General features: G+C 47.1%; 1 protein-coding gene across 2 annotated transcripts in view; it reads left to right on the top strand.

The window, feature by feature from the left end:
• The window catches only part of USP54 (ubiquitin specific peptidase 54), a 250,748-nt gene that overhangs the window by 135,701 nt on the left and 94,676 nt on the right, over positions 1–20,371 (top strand). For both annotated transcript variants that reach the window (XM_074958441.1, XM_074958442.1), the window contains exon 4: positions 16,983–17,117. In XM_074958441.1, coding sequence (XP_074814542.1) covers positions 16,983–17,117 — 135 coding nt within the window. The remainder of the gene's footprint in view (positions 1–16,982; positions 17,118–20,371) is intronic.

The raw sequence follows: 20,371 nt of genomic DNA, 5'->3' as shown, positions 1-20,371 counted from the left end.
TGTACAAACCTCCAAACTAGTATCATTGCAGTGATGGGTTCAGGAAGCAATATGGGACGAGGAGAGTAGTGAGGGACAGAAATTATGTAGAACCTTGAAGACAAAGACAAGACATTTGAACTTTGATGTGGTAGAGAAGGGGAAACAAGTGGAGAGATTCAGAGAAGAGTCTGATATGGTCAGATTGAGTAAAAAAGATGATTTTAGCAGCTGGGTTTTGTATGGACTGAAGCAGGGTGATGTGTATGTGAAAGACCAGGGAGTAGGAGGTTATCATACCAGTATAAGCAGAGGGCATGATCTGAGATTAAGAAAAGAGAAATTTAGTTTGGATAACTTAAAGTGATAAAACTGCAAGGAGTCTCCCTTCCACCTAATGTTGTGTGACAGGAAAGTCTTGCTCCAGTGAAAAGGTAAGCAAAGAGCCTATCCTGGGAAATACAGAGGAGGGAAAGCAGAAAGACAGCATTTAAGTCCCTTGACTCCAATTGGGTACTTCTGTTAGGTCTCCGATAGACTAAAAATATTGCTGGGTTTAAACAGAGTGCTTAGAACAGTAAATGCACAACAGCATTATAACACAGGTTGATCATTCCTATGTGGACCAAGCTGCACAATTACATAACAAAGTTATAACACTGTTGTTTTTTTTCCGCACTGTGTCCCTATGGATACTCCACTGTAGATGTGTGTGTGGCCACGTGCTACCAATCGGAGAATTTCAGTAGTGGTCCGTCCCACCTGCACACGTGCAGCTCCCCACTTGCCATGGGGCTAGCCAGTGTGCTTGGGCATTTCCTCCTCAGTTCCTTCTCAGCTGCCCCTGGCTAGAGACAGAGCTAAGAGCTGTCCCATCATGGATTAACTCCCTATAGTTTTGCAAATTTTAGCTTCCCTTGAAGCCTTTTAGTACCTTGTTTGTTTTAAGTTGGCCATGGCAAAAAAATAAAAAGGGGGAGAGGGGAGAAAGGGTTTGCCTCCCACCAACCCTCGTGGTGGGGGGACCCTCCTGGACAAGGGTATGCCCTGACTCTCCAGGCGTCAAAAAGTGCCTTAGCTGCAAAGAATCTATCCCAGTTTTTGGATTGCAGTGCATTTGCTGCCTGGGGGAAAAGCACAATCCACAAAAGTGTGGTTGGTGCCATTAGTTAAAATCCAGGTCCAGGAAGGATAAAGAGTTAAGGCTTAAACTACTGCTCATGGAGTCGGCTCTTTAACCCTCGGAGTTATTACTTCAATCTTCTTTGTCAAAGGCGGGTGATTCCAAGGAGATGAGCCACTTACTCAAGACCTTCAGGTAGGCTAGCCCACCACCCCTTCCGTCCAAAGCCCCGCCTGCCAGAGCCTCGAGCGCCAGGCCGCCGCCCCCGCCCCCTGCTGGCTCGATCTCCTTCACTCCCCGGTTGGCTCGACCCCCTCCACGCCCCGACTGGCCCCAGTGCTGCACTGGGCCGCCCCGGCCCCTGACAGACCTGAGTTCAGACCTGCCATTGGGAGCCCCTGGTGCCCTGCCAGCTTCAGGTAGAGAGGGAGGGCAGTACCTTGGGGCTCAATATGGGCGGGGCACAGCATAGGTCAGGGGAGGCTTAGCCTGCCCTGGCCTATGATATCCGCCACCCATGCTCAGGACCATCAAGAAAAGGTCTGCGAGTCCCCATAATGGGCCTCGATCAAGCTGGAAATGATATCCAGCTCCATCGGTACGGACGGCACTGAAACTGTCCAGAGCTTGTAGCGAGACCACATGCGGTACCAAGCTGACAGAGCAAGCTGGTCTGCCCATAGACCAGCCGGGCACGGGCAAAGAAGTACCTGTACCGTGGGGGCTTGAAAAGCCTGGAAGATCCGCCTCAGTGAAGGCTACACGACAGCGTGGTCACCAGCTCTGACCCTGGTGTGCGTGGCACTGACGGACCATATGACTAGGTCCATGTCTCTGACTCCATCAGTACGAGCCTCTTGGCGCTGACGTTGTCTGCACTGGTGGATTTCCGGTGCACAACAGATCTCTCAGTGTCTGACGCCCTTGACTTGCCCTTACTCAGTACCAGGGCTCCGATGCCGAGTTCTCCCAGAGCATTGGACTCAGTAAGATCTCCATGCTGCACACCACCTTTTTCCTCTTCAGAGTCAGAAAGAGAGGAACAGGACTTGGATTCCCACCACTCATCCTACCCACCATACAAGTCCCAATTTCATCATGGACACCAGGCCTACTGCGCCCCACCCCCCCACAACCCTCAATCTTCATGGTTTGGGCAGACATGGTACCAGCCCCCTACCCTCCTGGGCTGTACTAGTACCGGGGCAAGCCCAGGGGCAACAAGCCTCCCAGGCCCCTCCAGTGGTATACTAGCAGGCTAGGAGCCACCCTCCTTCAGCTGCGGAGTCAAAGGGTTCAGAACCTCCTGAGCACCTGGGGAAGGAAGTTGAAGCTGAGGCAGAAAGGGAAGACATCCCTCAAGCTCGTCTCTCGTCGTCCTCACCTGATGAGGCAGTGATGCCCCCTCTGCCGTCCATGGTGGATGATTTAAAATCATTCCAGGACTTGGCTCAGAGTGTGGCAGAAGCCCTGCAAATACAGCTGCTCCGAGTGACTGAACCTCACCACAAACTGGTGGACATTCTACATTCCTCCACCTCTGCCAGAGTGGTCCTCCCAGTTAATGAGGCACTCCTGGATCCTGCCAGAGTTATGTGGCAGACCCCTGTCCCCATCCTGCTGACATGCAATCGGGTGGACAAAAAGTATTGTGTGTCGGCCAAGGACACGGAATTTTTATTTTCTCACCCGCTTCCAAATTCATCATTGTGGATGCGGTTAATTGTTAAATGCCAATACCAGTTTAAATCCACCCCGTATGACCAAGATGGGAAATGCTTGGACCTGTTTGGCAGAAGAGCGTATTCATCAGCCACTCTTCAGTTCCAGGTGGCTAATTATCAGGTCTTGTTGGCTAAATATGACGAGCAGAGCTATGTGAAACTAGATTCCTTTATTAATCAGCTCCAGACTCCTCAAAAGACCAATTTATGGCCATAATTAACAAGGGTCAGATGGTGATGAAAACGTCTCTCCAGTCCACATTATATGCGACAGACATGGCGGCACATTCAAATTCCACAGCTGTGGTTGAGAGAAGGGCTTTGTGGCTGCAGTTGTCCGGCTTCCCTAAAGAGGTCCTAATCATGGCGGAGACCTTCCCTTTGAGGGAAATGAAGCTATTCACTGAAAAGACAGACACATCTCTTCACACATTGAAGGATTCTCGGACAATTCTTCGTTCCCTAGGGATATGCACACCGGCCTACAAGAGAAAATACAGCCCTCAGCTGTCGTTTAAGTCCCAGTCATCGCAGTACATGCCTCAGTGGTCGTCACAGAGATCCTATTAGCCACAGAGAAAGAAATCAAGATTCCCCAAGTGGAAGCACTCGAAACCCCAACCAACTTTGTCTCAGCCCTCAAGCTCAAAATGGCATTTTTGACAGGTTGGTTGAGGTGCCTGTACAGCACTCTATTTCAGAGTTCCACTGGTTGATTCTGTGGTAGAGAAGGAACTGAGGAGGAAATGCCTATGCACACTGACTAGTCTTGTGACAGGTGGGGAGCGGTGCATGCGGGACGGACTGCTATTAAAATACTTCAGTCAGCAGCATGGGGCCGCACACACGCCTACAGTGGAGCACTCATTGGGACACACATCTTGAAGAACCATTGTTACTGCATAAGGTGAGTAACTTCTTCCTCCTGTCCACACAGACAATGCTCAACTATGTAGTTTGACACTGTGGTGCTTAAATATGTTGTTAAATAGCATAGAATAGATGTGTGAGCCTTTGCTGCTTAATGTAAAAATTAGGGCTGTTGATTTAATCACAGTTAACTCAAGCTATTAACTAAAAAAAATTAACTGTGATTAATCACACTGTTCAATAGGATGACCAGATAGCAAGCGTGAAAAATCAGGACAAGGGGTGGGGAGTAATAGGTGCCTATATAAGACAAAGCCCCGAATATCAGGACTGTCCCTATAAAATCAAAACATCTGGTCACCCTGCTGTTTAAACAATAGAATACCAATTGAAATTTGTTAAATATTTTTGATGTTTTTCTACATTTTCAAATATATTGATTTCTATTACAACACAGAATACAAGGTGTACTGTGCTCACTTTATATTATTTTTTATTACAAATATTTGCACTGTAAAAATGATAAAAGAAATATTTTTCAGTTCACCTCGTACAAGTACTGTAGTGCAATCTCTTTATTGTAAAAGTGTAAGAATTTTTTTCGTTACATAACTGCACTCAAATGTAAAACTTTAGAGCATACAAGTTCACTCAGTCCTACTTCTTGTTCAGCCAATTGCTAAGACAAACAAGTTTGTTTACATTTACGGGAGATACTGCTGACTGCTGCTTATTTACAGTGTCACCTGAAAGTGAGAACAAGCGTTCTCATGGCACTTTTGTAGCCAGCATTGCAAGGTATTTATGTGCCAGATATGCTAAACATTCATATGTCCCTTCATGCTTCGGTCAGCATTCCAGAGGACATGTTTCCGTGCTGATGATGCTAGTTAAAAAAATAATGCGTTAATTAAATTTGTGACTGAACTCCTTGGGGGAGAATGGTATGTTTCCTGTTCTGTTTTGCCTGCATTCTGTCATGTATTTCATGTTATAGCAGTCTCAAATGATAACCCAGTACAGTACATGTTCGTTTTAAGAACACTTTAACAGCAGATTTGACAAAACGCAAAGAAGGTACCAGTGTGAGATTTCTAAGGGTAGATACAGCACTCAACCCAAGGATTAAGAACCTGAAGTGCCTTCCAAAATCTGAGAGGGATGAGGCGTGGAGCATGCTTTCAGATGTCTTAAAAGAGCAACATTCCGATGTGGAAACTACAGAACCCAAACCACCAAAAAAGAAAATCAACCTTCTGCTGCTGGTGAATGGACTGTAAGTTGGCACCGTCTAGTCCATACTACTTTAACTTGCTGGCAAGAATACTGTGGGAGTCCGTATCAAAAGCTTTGCTAAAGTCCAGGAATAACATGTCCACTGCTTTCCCCTCATCCACAGAGCCAGTTATCTCGTCATAGAAGGCAATTAGGTTAGTCAGGCATGACTTGCCCTTGGTGAATCCATGCTGACTGTTCCTGATCACTTTCCTCTCCTCTAAGTGCTTCAAAAGTGATTCCTTGAGGACCCGCTCCATGATTTTTCCAGGGACTGAGGTGAGGCTGACTGGCCTGTAGTTCCCCAGATCTTCCGCATTCTCTTTTTTAAAGATGGGCACTACATTAGCCTTTTTCCAGTCATTCAGGACCTCCCCCGATCACCATGAGTTTTCAAAGATAAAGGCCAATGGCTCTGCAATCACATCCGCCAACTCCTTTAGCACCCTCGGATACAGCACATCCGGCCCCATGGACTTGTGCTCGTCCAGCTTTTCTAAATACTCCTGAACCGCTTCTTTCTCCACAGAGGGCTGGTCACTTCCTCCCCATACTGTGCTGCCCAGTGCAGTAGTCTGGGAGCTGACCTTCTTCTTGAAGACAGGGGCCGAAAAAGCATTGAGTACATTAGCTTTTTCCACATTCTCTGTCACTAGGTTGCCTCCCTTATTCAGTAAGGGGCCCACACTTTCCTTGACTTTCTTCTTGTTGCTAACATACCTGAAGAAACCCTTCTTGTTACTCTTAATATCCCGTGCTATCTGCAATTTCAAGTGTGATTTGGCCTTCCTGATTTCACTCCTGCATGCCTGAGCAATATTTTTATACTCTTCCCTGGTCATTTGTCCAATCTTCCACTTCTTGTAAGCTTCTTTTTTGTGTTTTAAGATCAGCAAGGATTTCACTGTTAAGCCAAGCTGGTCGCCTGCCATATTTACTATTCTTTCTACGCATCGGAATGGTTTGTTCCTGCAACCTCAGTAAGAATTCTTTAAAATACAGCCAGCTCTCCTGGACTCCTTTCTCCTTCATGTTGTTCTCTCAGGGGATCCTGCCCATCAGTTCCCTGAGGGAGTCAAAGTCTGACCTTTTGGTCAGGTGCCCACTCCTTTTCCTTTACCTGGGGAACTTTGTTAACCCTTTACAGGTAAAGCGAGCAGAGAACAGCCACTAAGAGGAATTTTATAGCTAACTGGCTGGCTGGGTGTCCATAAACGGGAGGTACCCCAACACTTTATTTATCACACACACCCCAAATCACAGATGGTGCTGGCCAGCCTGGGTCAGGTCAGGTTGGGTCCACGCTGGCCGGGATTTCTTCCTGGAGATTTAGTAAACAGAGTTAAAAAGATACATGCACCTCTAATTTTACTAATAATTACATGAAGAACTAAACTGTACTTTTTACATTTTAAGGATTACAATGACTTAGAATGCAGGGACATTTTTACCTCGCTGATTCTGGGAAACCTTCCCAGGAGAGTGCATCAGCCACTTTCTTAGAGGCTCCTTAAATGTGTTGTATCTCAAAATCAAAGTCTTGAAGAGCTAAACTCCACCAAAGAAGTTTTTTGTCAGTCTCTTTGACTGTGTGAAGCCACTTCAGTGCAGCATGGTCAGTCTGCAGGTGGAACCGCCATCCACAAATGTATGGGCGTAGCTTCTCCAGAGCATACACAATTGCGTAGCATTCTTTTTCTGAGATTGAACAGTGGCTTTCCCACTCAGAAAGTTTTTTGCTGAGAAACACGACAGGTTGGAATTATTGATCTGGTCCTTCCTGCATTAAAACTGCTCCCATACCACGCTCGGACGCAGCTGTGGTTAGGACAAATGGTTGGTCGAAGTCCGGGGCCCTCAGTACAGGGTCAGATGTAAGGGCCACCTTAAGCTGGTTGAGAAATGTCAGACAGCCTTTAGTCCACTGAACGGCAGTTGGCTGTCTTTTCCTGGTCAGGACTGTCGGTAGGGTGGAAAATTGGCTGTAGTGTAGTACAAATCGTTGGTAATATCCGGCCAAGGCCAAGAAGGATTGGACCTGTTTCTTTGATTTAGGGACAGGCCAATTTTGGATAGCATTTACCTTAGCTTGTAGGGGGTTGATAGTACCTTGACCCACCTGCTGTCCAAAGTACGTTACCTTGCTTAGGCCTATTTGATGCTTTTTGGCCTTAACTGTTAAACCTGCCTCCCTTATGTGCTGGAAGACAACTTGGAGGTGCTCCAGGTGTTTTGCCCATGAATCAGAGAATATAGCCATATTGTCAAGGTAGGTGACTGCAAATTACCCAAATGCAGTCAGAAAGTTATCTACCAGTTTCTGGAAAGTGGTGGATGCATTTCGCAGTCTGAAAGGGAGCACATTAAATTCATACAACCCTACATGGGTGATGAAGGCTGACCTTTTCTTGGCTCGGTCATCTAGCGGCACTTGCCAGTACCCCTCATTTAAGTCTAAGACTGAGATGAAATGGGCACGACCCAGTTTCTCCAATAGCTCATCTCTGGGTGGCATTGGATAGTTTTTTGGATGAGTTACAGTATTTAGCTTATGGTAGTCCACACAAAAGCAGATTTCCCCATCTGGTTTGGGAACCAGAATCGCTGGAGAGGCCCATGCACTCTGAGAGGCCCATCTGTAACATGTCTTTGATCTCCCTTTTTATTGCAGTTTTGGCTTGAGGAGCCATCCGGTAGGGTTGGGCTCTAATTGGGTGAGCATAACCTGTGTCAATAACCATTCTGTCCATTCTGGGATGGCTGAAAACATTGGCGCGAAGCTGGTGCACAGCTCCTGGATTTGCTGTCACTGCTTACGCCCAAGGGTGATGGAAAAGCTCACCTTTTCTACACCACCATTGCTTTTTCCTTCATAGTAGACTTCTTCAGGCCACTCAGCATCGTCTTTCTCCTGGGCTGTAAACGGGAGAATCTTGATTTCTCGGGAATAAAAGGGCTTTAGAGAATTAACATGGTATACTTTAGGTTTTAGGGTTGGGTTTAAGAACACTATGAGGTAATTAACAGCTCCCAGGCGCTCTCGGACTATAAATGGCCCCTCCCACGATGCTTCCATCTTATTGGCCTGGAGTGCTTTCAGGACCATGACTTGGTCACCTACTCTGAAGGAATGCTCTCGGTCATGTTTATTATACCAGGCCTTTTGCTCTTGTTGAGCATCCTGTAGGTTTTCTTGAGCAAGGGCTAGAGAGTCCTTCAGGGTGTTTTGCAGGTTGGTTAGGAAGTCCAAAATGTTAGTTCCTGGAGATGATGTAACCCACTCCCATTGCTGCTTGACCAACTGTAATGGCCCCTTAACTTCATGGCCATAAATGAGTTCAATGGGTGAAAACCATAAACTTGGATGTGGTACAGCCCTGTAGGCAAAGAGCAACTGTTGCAACACTAGGTCCCAATCATTGGAGTGCTCATTCACGAATTTACATATCATGGCCCCCAAAGTCCCATTAAACTTCTCCAGTAGGCCATTTGTTTGATGGTGGTAAGGGGTGGCAATCAAGTGGTTCACCCCATGAGCTTTCCAAAGACGTTTCATGGTCCCTGCCAGAAAGTTAGTTCCCGAATCTGTAAGGATGTCAGAGGGCCAACCTACCCTGGCAAAAATGTCTGACCATGCCTGGCTCATGCTTTTAGCCCTGGTGTTGCTTAAAGCTACTGCTTCCGGACATCGGGTGGCAAAATCCATGATGATCAGTATATACAGCTTTTCTCTGGGTGTCTTCTTCAGGAAAGGACCCAGAATATCCACAGCTACATGCTGAAATGGAACCTCAATGATGGGGAGTGGCTGGAGAGGGGCCTTGACCTGGTCTTGGGGCTTTCCCACCCTCTGGCACACCTCACAAGACCAGACGTAGGTAGAAACATCCTTGCCCATCCCCTCACAGTGGAATGACTTCCCCAAAAGGTCTTTGGTCCTGTTCCCCCCCCAGCATGGCCACTAGGATGATCATGGGCTAAGCTCAAGAGCTGTCCCCTAGTTGGAGTTACCAACTGTCTCTGAGGATGCCAGTCATCCTTGTGCACAACAGAAAGGGTCTCCTTGTATAAGAATCCTCCTATAACAAACCTGGACCTATTAGAAGAGCTGAGAAGTGGTGGGTCGCTCCATGCCGCCATCCAAGCTCCCTTGAGTGTCTCATCCGCTTCCTGCTCTGTCTGGAACTGCTTCCTTGATGCTGGAGACATTAGTTCCTCACTGGGTTGTGGACTTGGGCTTGGTCCCACTGGAAGCGACGTAGGTGATGGAGTTGTTTCCATTGTCTGTGAACCACTCTCCGCTGGTGTACTAGGTGGTATTTCAGGTTCCAGTTGAGCCTCTTGCTCCGGTTTAGCTGCTGCTGTAGGTGCAGGCTCTGTGACACCCTTTGGTGCTGCCTCCCCTGACTCTGGTGGGGTTGGAAGCATGGGCTCTGGTGCTGACTGCTCTGCCAGCTCTGATCCTTGGGCTGGTTCCGGCTGGGTTCCAGGAACTGGATTTACAACTGCTGCCATAGACTCGTTTCACCACCTCTGGCTTGGCTCCTGTAGGAGGCTTAGGAATGGAGTTAGGTGTGGAGGCCTATTTAGCCTGGCTGCGGGTAACAATCCCCACCCTTTTTGTTAGCCTCACATGGTTGGCTAAGTCTTCTCCCAGCAGCATGGGAATGGGATAATAGTCATAGACTGCAAAAGTCCATATTCCTGACCAGCCCTTGTACTGGACAGGCAACCTGGCTGTAGGCAAGTTAAGAGGTGGCCTTAAAAGGTTGCACTTGCACTTGGGCCTCTGGGTCGATGAATTTGGAGTCCACCAGGGTTTGGTGGATAGCTGACACCTGTGCACCAGTGTCTCTCCACGCAGTAATCTTCCTCCCGCTCACACTCACAGTTTCCCTTCGCTCTGGTGGTATTTGTGAGGCATCTGGGCCTGAAGGTTCTTGGTGGGACTCCGAGGTGATGAGCTGCAGTCAGCTGGTGCTCTTGGGGCAGTTGGCCTTTACATGCCATAGCTCATTACATTTAATGCATCGCCCAACTGACTGTGGGCTGGGGCGAGTTGGGTGGTTGGAAAGTGGGGTGGTGGGATGAGAGGGCATCTGGCATCTCCCTGGCTGTGTGGAGGGCTCCTCTTTGCAAGATGGGGCTTTGGGATGACCCCAGTGGTGGGGTGTCGTCTCAGGTTGCCCCTTCTGGTATCCTCTCGAACTGCTACTAGCTTTCTTCTTCTCCGCCACCTCCACCCATTTGGTTCCAATCTCCCCCACCTCGATTACAGTTTTGGGCTTCCCATCGAGGATGTACCTTTCTGTTTCCTCAGGAACACCCTCTAAGAACTGCTCCATTTGCACTGGGAGAGAGAGAGATCTTCCAGAGACTTAACGCTTGCTCCTGATATCCAGGCATCCCAATTTTTTACGATGTGGTAGGCGTGTCAGGAAAATGCCACATCCACCTTAGGGCTCTGAACCACAGACAGGCATGCTCAGGTTTTAGCCCCATTCTAATTCTGGCCTTTTTTTAAAAAAAAGTTTGTAGTTGTTCATGGGTTCTTTAGGCATTTCACCTCTGCTAAGGGTCCACTGAGCTATGACCTCAGTTCCACCATATACTGGTCTGTAGAGATGTTGTATCCAAGGCAGGCCCTTTCAGAATTTTCTAAGAAGGTCTCTATATCATCGCATACCTTGTATGTGGGGAATTTCTTGGAATGGGGAGTGGCACCTGGAGAAGGACTGTTAGGGTTACCTGGTAGACCCAGCTTAGCCCTTTCCAGCTCTAAGCACTTCAGCTCTAACTCTGCCTCCAAGCGCTTTGCCTCTCTTCTCTCCTCCGCTTCCGCCTCCAAGCGCTTTGCCTGCATTTCCGCCTCCAAGCGCTCGTTCTCCACTTCCAAGCGCTTCATCTCTAGGTAGAAATTCCTTTATGCCTCAGTTAGAACTTGGCCTGAGTTAAAGGCCTCCCTCCCTCCCTCCTGGCACCGGGATCTTGGTTGGGGGAGGGCTATCCCTTCCGTCCTGGGGAGTCCCCGTTCATTTCCGTCATGAAGCTGGATGTCTGGGCTTGATCTGGGTCTGTATTCTCTGTGGTGTGCTGCTTTGGGAAGACTGGTTTTTCTAAGGTTTCGGTGCCTGACCTCAACCTCATGCACAGGGCTGCCCTACTCTAGCGTAGCTATTCTGTTGCCACGCATATAGAAAAGAAAACAAAATAAACGGTTTGTTGGACTCCCTGGCTTTGCAGGCTGATCCCTTTGCAGGCCTGTTCCCCCACAGGCAGCAAAAACAAGAAAAGGGAAGAGAAGAAAAGAAAAGAGGGGGAAAAATACATTTGGAACTTAGGCTTTTTGCTAGACCTTAAAAGAAACAATTACAAAAATTAAGCATTAAGGTAGCTCTCTTGAGGTTCAGTTTAAAGGTTACAAGCAAAAGAAAAGCATCTGGGGTTAGCACAGAGGAGATCCACAAGCCAAAATAATAAAAAATAAACCTGATTGCATCTAGCTAAACATTCCTAATTTACTTATACATTTGTGGGGTTTCAAATAAGTAATTCTAGGTATTATCTGATGAAGCCTTACACAGCATTCCTGCTTATAGCATTGCTGCTCCGTGTCTCCTTCTCCAGAGAATAACAGACACAGACAAAGGGAAGTTTTTTCTCCATTTTTAAAAGTTCTAGCCTTCCCATTGGCTCTTTTGGTCAGGTGCCCACTCCTTTTCCTTTACCTGGGGAACTTTGTTAAAACTTTACAGGTAAAGCAAGCAGAGAACAGCCACTAAAAGGAATTTTATAGCTAAATGGCTGACTGGGTGTCCATAAACGGGAGCTACCCCACCACTTTATTTATCACAGACCCCAACCTGGAGCTCCAGCGTTTACACTGCATAATGCAGGCCCAAGTCCAACCACCCATATCCCAGACTTCCAGCGCCCTCCCAAAATGTGGCTGCCCTTTGTTCATAATGCGGTGTGAGAAAACTTGACTGTCCCCCAAACTTGGCTTTCCAGAGAATGAAGAAAGTCAGCCTGTGGGGATGTGGAAGTCTTTTGGCAGACTCCGAGAGCATGACCCCCATAAGACTGCATCTGGACAGCAAAGTAATAGGGCTTGAACCCTGGGTCCTGGCTTGACTCAGACTTACACCCTCAACCCCCATGAGGTCCTCAGTCTGAGCCCTGGGTTAGCACAATTTGTGTTTAGACAGAAGGGGGGTTAGGCTTGAGCCTTTGTTCAAACCCTGGGCTTACATTCCAGTGTAGACATACCCTGAATGGGCCCCTAGGCACTACCACAATACCAAATAATAAATAATAGTGTCAACAGGGCAAAGGCATTTTTACTACTGTAGTGCCCAACCCTGTCAACACTAGCATTTTCAACATGGCTGCTGCTAACGGAACTGCACTGGTGCCACACCAACAGTGCAAAAACTTTAAGTACAGATGCACCCAGTTAGTATTTGTTTGGAAACTGCATCCAAGAAATCAACCTTATTTACTCTCCCACTCCCTTTACATTGTCCTGCCAGATCTTTGTTTGCTTTTGGAGAAATCCCAGTTACAGATATGTTTAGTGGGACTATAATATGTTACTCTCTTCTTCTGTACTAAATGTTCTTGGTGTTCTCCAAAGAGAATATGATTGCTCTTTGAGAGAGGTGGAAGCAGGATTGGAGGGTGTGATGGGATCCCAGGTTACAACCTGGAACTGTGGGAACTTTCCAGCATGGGCTGTCTCTCACAATGCTTTGCTAGTGACAAGCAGCAACCCCTCCAGGTGCTGTTATCACTCACTCAGCAACATGCAGGGACACATCCAGCTAACTTGCATGAATGCTCTCTAAACTACTCATGAACCATACACAGGAAAACACCAGCAAATCCTTCCAGCCTTGCACCCCAGAAATGTACTGCCTTACACTGCTCAAGACCTTCTTTTGAACAATGGAAGCTCATTAATTAGTTTGCTCATCGTCAAAGGACAGTGGACACTCAGCAACCGTTGCAATCTGAGCAGATTCCCTAAGCACTTCAGACAAACTCACTGGTAAGGATAAAACATTAAAATAAGTTTATTAACTACAGAAAGATTTTAAGTGATTATAAGTGGTAGGCAGAAAAGTCGGAGATAGTTACCTAAGAAATAAAAATAAAATCACAGTCTAAATCCTAAACTTTCAGACTAAGCAAGAATTGAATTAAACAGCCTTTCTCACCCCACCTGATGTTTCAGGCAGGTTACAGTTCTTAATACACAGGCTGAATTTCCTTCTCAGCCTGGGACCAGTTTCTTCAGTTGAAAGTCTTTGGCCACTTCTACACGACCCGCCAGATCGGCGGGTAGTGATCGATCTATCGGGGATCGATTTATCGCGTCTTGTGTAGATGCAATAAGTCGATAGCTCTGCCATCAACTCCGGAACTCCACCACGGCGAGAGGCGGAAGTGGAGTCAACGGGGGAGCGGCGGCCGTCAAGGACGTGAAGTAAGTGATTCTAAGTCGATCTAAGATATGTTGATTTCAGCTACGCTATTCTCGTTGCATATCTTAGATCGATTTCCCCCCGCCCCCCAGTGTAGACGAGGCCTTTGTCTTTCCAGCAATCTTGTTGCCTTCAGCGTAGGTGGGAGAGGAGAGAGATGGTCTCGTGATACTGCTGTCCCTGATTTTACTCAGTCAGTTCATGTCCCAGGAAAAACACTGGCCCAGACGTGCCCTGGTAGGCCTCGCCGAGTCACAAAGTTGAGCAATCCTCCTTGTGTGGTACTTGCACAACTGTCTCTTGCAGATTTGCAGCTCTCATGTTTAAAATTCCCTTGCTGGTCAATGGCATGTGATGGTTGCTTAACACCCATTTGGGTGTGTGTCACCACCTTAGTCATTGAAGTGCTAGCAGTGGGCGTCTCCCAAACTCACAACATATTGCAATAACAACCATATAGCAAAATCTCATAACTTCCTACACATTAACATATACATATTTTGACAGAACAATGAGTTTCAGCAGATCATGGTGTTTCATAAGGTGACGTACATAGCGTTCTATTTATGAAATATCACAACTATATACAAATGGTGAATATGGTGGTTACAGGGTGCTACTTTGAGGTACAGTGTGTCATAGGGAATGAAGGGAATGAGGTGTAATTCGATCTCCTCTGCTCTTTGCAGGAGTAGCATACAGGAACCAGTTACTATTAACATAAGAGGCTTTGTGTTGCAATTTCTTAGTTCCCTGAAAGCACCCAAGATTGCAGGGCTTAGCAAACTTTATCCGAATTCACCAGCTCATGGAAATGACAATAATATAGAGACCAATAACAGTAATTAAACTTGGAAAATAAATAAGATATAGACAGTCCATGTCCAATGCATGCAGCATCTCAGTGCTGGGGAAAAGCTGTCTGTAATTAATGGCAAGAAGTGGCACAGGGTACAAAATGATTATAGATCTTCTTTAAAGGTATGCACACGGGAATTAGACCTATGATGCTAGCTGGGCAAACAAAGCAATCTGGCAACTTCAGGCCCCTCCGTTCTCCACTTATTTGGCTAGTTTAATAATGCTCTTTTTAATTGGGAATGATTGATTTTACTCAAGCCCGCTGACAGCAATACCAGATCCTAGGGCAGAACAGTCAATGGGCGCCCACGTGGACGTGGTTTGCCTGACATTTGGGTGGTGCTGCACCTGCGCTGGCTCATGCCCAGCGAGCTGCCAGCTGCGCTTTTCTGACACGGCCAGGGCTTCTAGATGCCCACCCGGTAGGGTTGCCAACTGTCTAATTGTGCAAACCCAAAGACCCTTGCCCTGCCCTGCCCTTTCCCTGAGACCACGCCCCGTCCCGTCCCTTCTCCGAGCCCCCCCACATTTACTCCATCCCCCCTCCCTCCATTACTCGCGCTCTCCCACCCTCACTCACTTTCACCAGGCTTGGGCAGAGGGTTGAGGTGTGGGAAGGGTTGCAGGGTCTGGGAGGGATTTTGGGTGCAGGAGGGGGTGCGGGGTCGGGCTCCGGGAGGGAGTTTGGGTGCGGGGTCGGGCTCCGGGAGGGAGTTTGGGTGTGGGAGGGGGTGAAGAGTGTGGGCTCCGGGAGGGAGTTTGGGTGCGGGCTCTGGGAGGGAATTTGGGTGGAGGCTCTAGGCTGAGGCAGGGGGTTGGAGTGCAGGAGCAGGTCAGGGGGTCAGTACTTACCTCGGGTAGCTGCCGAAAGCGACCGGCACACCCCTCTGGTAGCAGCTCCGGTTCCAGGGGGGTTTCTGCCTGCCACTGCCCAGCCAATGTGAACTGTGGAGTTGGTGCTTGGGGCAGGGACAGCGTGCAGAGACCCCAGACCCCTGAGCAGTGGCCCCCTTTGCCCTCCCCGCCCCCCAATCAGCGGGCCTGATCTTATTTAACTACTGTTGACTCTTTTCTTGTGAACATAATTGAAAAAGTGAGTTCTTAGGAGGGATACAAATAAAGGGAATGCTGCAACAACTATGAGGAGCCTCCTAGGGACTTATCAAAGCTATGTGAATGGCAGCATGATGGCAGGTGAAATTCAGTGTTGGTAAACTCAGTGTAACCCAGATTGGAAGGAATAATACATACTGGCACTACTTATGCACATTGCTGGGTTCTCAGCACTGACCACTCAGGAAAAAGACCTGGGTGTCATTTGGACAGCTTTAGGAAAGCTGCTGCTGAGTGTGCAGCAGCAGACAAAATAAGCAAAAACAAAAGTTAGGCTACGTAAGGAGTGGTATGGAAAAGGATACTAAAAATATTATGCCAAATAGTCAGGGTTCAAGCTCAGAAGGGACCACCAAATCATCCTGTCTGTCAGACCATCAACACCACCCAACACTTGCACACTAAACCCAACAACCCAAAGAAAGGACATGTTAGATATGTACAAAATAATGAACAGTCTGGAGAAGATAAACTAGTCACTCCTACTTACTCTGTTATAACGCTAGAACAAGAGGACTTCAAATAAAACTGAAAGGCGGTAAATTTACAACTGACAGACTTTTTTTGCACAGCACATACCTATCCCTTGGAACTCCTAGCCACAAAATATCACTGAAGAATAGAGCTTAGCGGGATTCAAAAAAGGATTGAACATTTATATGGGTAATGAAAACATGCACAGTTACATTAGACTGGATTTAAAAAACCCACAAACCTTCAATCTTCAGGCATAAGACAACCTCTGATGGGATTAGGAAGAAACTTCCCCTGTGTTCATATAATTCCATAATCACCCACTTAGAGGTTCCTTGCACCTTTCTCTGAATCATCTCGTTTTGGCTGTTGTCAGAGATGGGATACTGGACTAGAAGGACCATTGGTCTGATCTGGTATGGCCTTTCTTATTAGAGTGGTGGCCCAGTGGACCAGAACTGGGTAGTATTTCATGTCTTGTAAATTGTGTGGGAAAGCATGAGGAGAATTGTGCAAGAAAAGGATGAGTAAAGTTTGAGGCTGATAGTTGGTGAAGGTTGTGGTTTGATGTGACATAAGAAATTAGGAAGGAAATGGAGCAGAGTAACATAAGGGCCTTGAAGATGAAGACAAGAAATTTGAACTTGAACAGGAGGGAACAGAGCAGATTAATTGATACTAAGGGTTTATTTACACTTAAAGCACTGTGCCACTGTAGTGCTTCAGTGTAGACACTACTGATGCTGACAGGAGGCGTTCTCTCATGGGAGTAGGCAATCCACCTCCCTGAGAGGCAGTAACTAGGTCAGCGGAAGAATTCTTCCTTGAATCTAGTGCTGTCTACACAAGGATTTAGGTTGGCTTAACATCATCACTCAGGTGTGGATTTTACACACACCTGACTGACATAGTTAAACCAATCTAATTTTCTGGTGTAGACCAGGCCTAAGTGGTGAATTAGATTTAGAAGTTTCTTTCATTTTATGTTTACCTCCCAAAGCTTAGTAAACCAGCTGGGAATATGTAATATTTCTATCATAACCATAAAGATGACATTTCTTTCTCTTTCCCCCCCAGGGTATCTTCAATCAGTTCCAGTGTAGCAGTGAGAAAGTACTGCCCTCTGATGCCCTACGCAGTGCTCTTGCAAAGACCTTTCAGGATGAGCAGCGCTTCCAGCTGGGCATCATGGATGATGCTGCTGAATGTTTTGTGAGTATGCTGTTTGTGTATCACAATTATACGGGTAGCTGGCCAGTTTTGCAGGGGTGTATAGAAAACATCACACTAAATTATTTTGATTCTCATAGCCACGTGTGTATAGGGACTGTGTATTATAAAAAAGAGGTGGTCCTGAGTCCCAAAGTTTGTAGTGTTCAGGTGTGTGTTTTTGTTGGGGACCATTGCTAATGAATGAGAAATGGAAACACAGTCCCTCTTCATTTTTGTAGCTGAAACTGTGCTCAGTTGCTGCCGACCGTTTCAAATGTTGTTTGGACAAGGCTTATGTGGAGAACTCCTTGTTTGCAAAATTGTGACAAATTGGGATAGAATGCCCAGAGCTTCAAGAGAGTAACTTTCTTGACCGAAGGGAGCAATAGTTTCCTCCTATGACAACTCTTAGTTGTGTTGAGCTTCTTGCCAGACATCTGGCCTAGGTATGTAAAGTTGGGATGCTCATGTAACTCTGAGATCAGACTGTCATGTAGCAACTTTAAAATGTGTTTTTAATTAGACAGCTGATAATATGCAGCATCTGAGCTGTATGGGAGCACCTAGTCTTACAAGCCATCCCCTTTGAATGGTTCAACCGCAGCAAGAGATTCCCATCAGAATACATTGTAGGCAGTTTGCAAACTTGGCCGTAGGGGGCCAGGGTGTGGGCGGGTTTGTATTTCCAACTCAGAAGGAATTTTAAAATAAAAAATTAAAAGAACATTGCTGAGTTTGCAAAATAAATCTGTTTGCCATATGTAACATAAGCATAATATCACTTCTCTAACTCACAGGGATGTTCTGAGAATAAATACACTAGAGTGTGAGGCTCTCATATACTATGGAAATGGGGCCATATAAATACCTAGTGTGACAGGGTTGAGCCAGATGGCTACAGGAGAGTAATAGAAGGCAGATATATTAGCCCCAGGTTAAGTAGGTCCCTTTTCCCTGGGTAAGGTAACAAGAAAGGTTCCAGAACAATCAGGAACCTTCTGAAGACAATTAAGACAGACAGGCTGATTAGAACACCTGCAGCCAATCAAGAAGCTGCTAGAATCAATTAAGGCAGGCTAATCAGGGTACCTGGGTTTAAAAAGGAGCTCACTTCAGTTTGTGGTGCACGTGTAAGAAGCTGGGAGCAAGAGGCGCTAGGAGCTGAGAGTGAGAACGCATACTGTTGGAGGACGGAGGAGTACAAGCATTACCAGACACCAGGAGGAAGGTCCTATGGTGAGGATAAAGAAGGTGTTGGGAGGAGGCCATGGGGAAGTAGCCCAGGGAGTTGTAGCTGTCGCACAGCTGTTCCAGGAGGCACTCCAGACAGCTGCATTCCACAGGGCCCTGGGCTGGAACCCGGAGTAGAGGGTGTGCCTGGGTTCCCTCCAAACCTCCCAACTCCTGATCGGACACAGGAGGAGTTGACCTGGACTGTGGGTTCACGAAAACAGCAAAACTAAGGGCTGCCGTCAATCTCCAAGATGAGCATATCTGCCAATAAGCGCAAGACCCACCAAGGTAGAGGAGGAACTTTGTCACACGAGATAAATAGATAAATTGCTAAACACTGTTTCTTGGCTCCAAGATTCAAAATAAGGAAAATAAATTAAGTGGTGATAACTTTCTAAGTACAGTGAAACATCACTGACAGTGGCATAGCTTCATAATAAATTTTTCTTATTCCTTGCATGCTTTAGTCAGCAGTACAATTGAGACTTTTCATTATTGGGCATCTGAATAAATGCCCATTATGATGAATGGGGAAGTTCAGACCTTTGAGAACTGTTTTATAGGCAGCCCTTTAAGCTGCCTATAAACTAAGGGCTTGTCAATATGGGAAAGTTATACCAGTGTAAGCCAAGGTGTGAATTTAAACTAATATAGTTATACTGGCTTAACCCTGTGCGGACACTCTTTATTCCAGTACAAGAGGGCTGTTCGCTTGTTTGTTTTGTTTGCTTGGGAGGATGTTTAACCTAACAAAAAAAAAAAAGGCCACTCCTAGGGTTTGTCTACACTTAAACTGCTGCACTGAAGCGGATGCACCACTGTAGCACTTCAGGAAAGATGCTACATACACTGATGGGAGGGCGTCTCCTGTTGGCGTATGTACTCCACCTCCCTGAGAGGCGGTAGCCCTCTCTTCGACATAACGCTCTCTACACTGGGAGTTAGGTTGGTACAACTGCGTCGCTCAGAATTTTGGACCTTCCACGCTCCTGAGCAACGTAGTTATATGACATAAGTGCTAGTGTAGACTGAGCTTTAGGGCTGGTCTGCACTAAACATTAGACTGACCTACCTACATTGCTTAGGCCTTGGAAAAATTACAAGCCCTATGTGATATAATTAGGTCAATCTAACCCCCACTGTAGATACAGGTAGGGCTTGGTCTATATTAGCAAATTAGATTTTTCTTCGAGTGCTTGCTCATGTCCATTCCATTCTAGGTGTGTGCACGCCCATGTGCACAGTTGTCAGTGACTTTTGCCTTAGCGGTATCCATAGTTCGGCTGTGGTGCCCTCTGGAGTGCCGCGCTCATGTGTCGGTATATCAGGAGTTGCCGGCCCTACTCCCTCTCAGTTCCTTCTTACCACCCATAGTGGCATAAGTGCCAACTCTGTGGGTGCTCTGGGGCTGGAGCAATCATGGGGAAAAATTAGTGGTTGCTCTGCACCAACTGGCAGCCAAGCTCCCCACCTCACCTCCTCCTCTGCCTCCTCCCCTGAGTGTGCCACATCCCCACTCCTCCGCCTACCTCCCAGCGCTTGCCACCACCAAACAGCTGTAGCAAGCTCCAGGAGGGAGGGGGGAGGAGTTGGAACGTGGCGTGCTCAGGGGAGGAGGCGGAGAAGAGGCAGGGCGGGGATTTGGAGAAGGAGTCGAATAGGGGCATGGAGGGGGCCGAGTTGGGGTGGGAACTTTGGGGAAGGGGTTGGAATGGAGGTGGGAGGGGGTGGTGCAGGAGTGGAGTTGGGGTGGGGCCAGAGGAGAGGGGGTCGAGCCTATGCATGGTGGTTATCATAGAATCATAGAATATCAGAGTTGGAAGGGACCTCTGGAGGTCATCTAGTCCAGTCCCCTGCCCAGAGCAGGACCAATCCCCAGCTAAATCATCCCAGCCAGGGCTCTTTCAAGCCTGACCTTAAAAACTTCTAAGGAAGGAGATTCCACCACCTCCCTAGGTAACGCATTCCAGTGTTTCACCACCCTCCTAGTGAAAAAGTTTTTCCTAATACCCAACCTAAAT

Source organism: Natator depressus, chromosome 7 (genome assembly GCF_965152275.1).
Source record: "Natator depressus isolate rNatDep1 chromosome 7, rNatDep2.hap1, whole genome shotgun sequence".
Lineage (NCBI taxonomy): Eukaryota > Metazoa > Chordata > Testudines > Cheloniidae > Natator > Natator depressus.
Note: the sequence above shows the minus strand (reverse complement) of the source record. Positions and strands in the feature narration are given on the sequence as shown.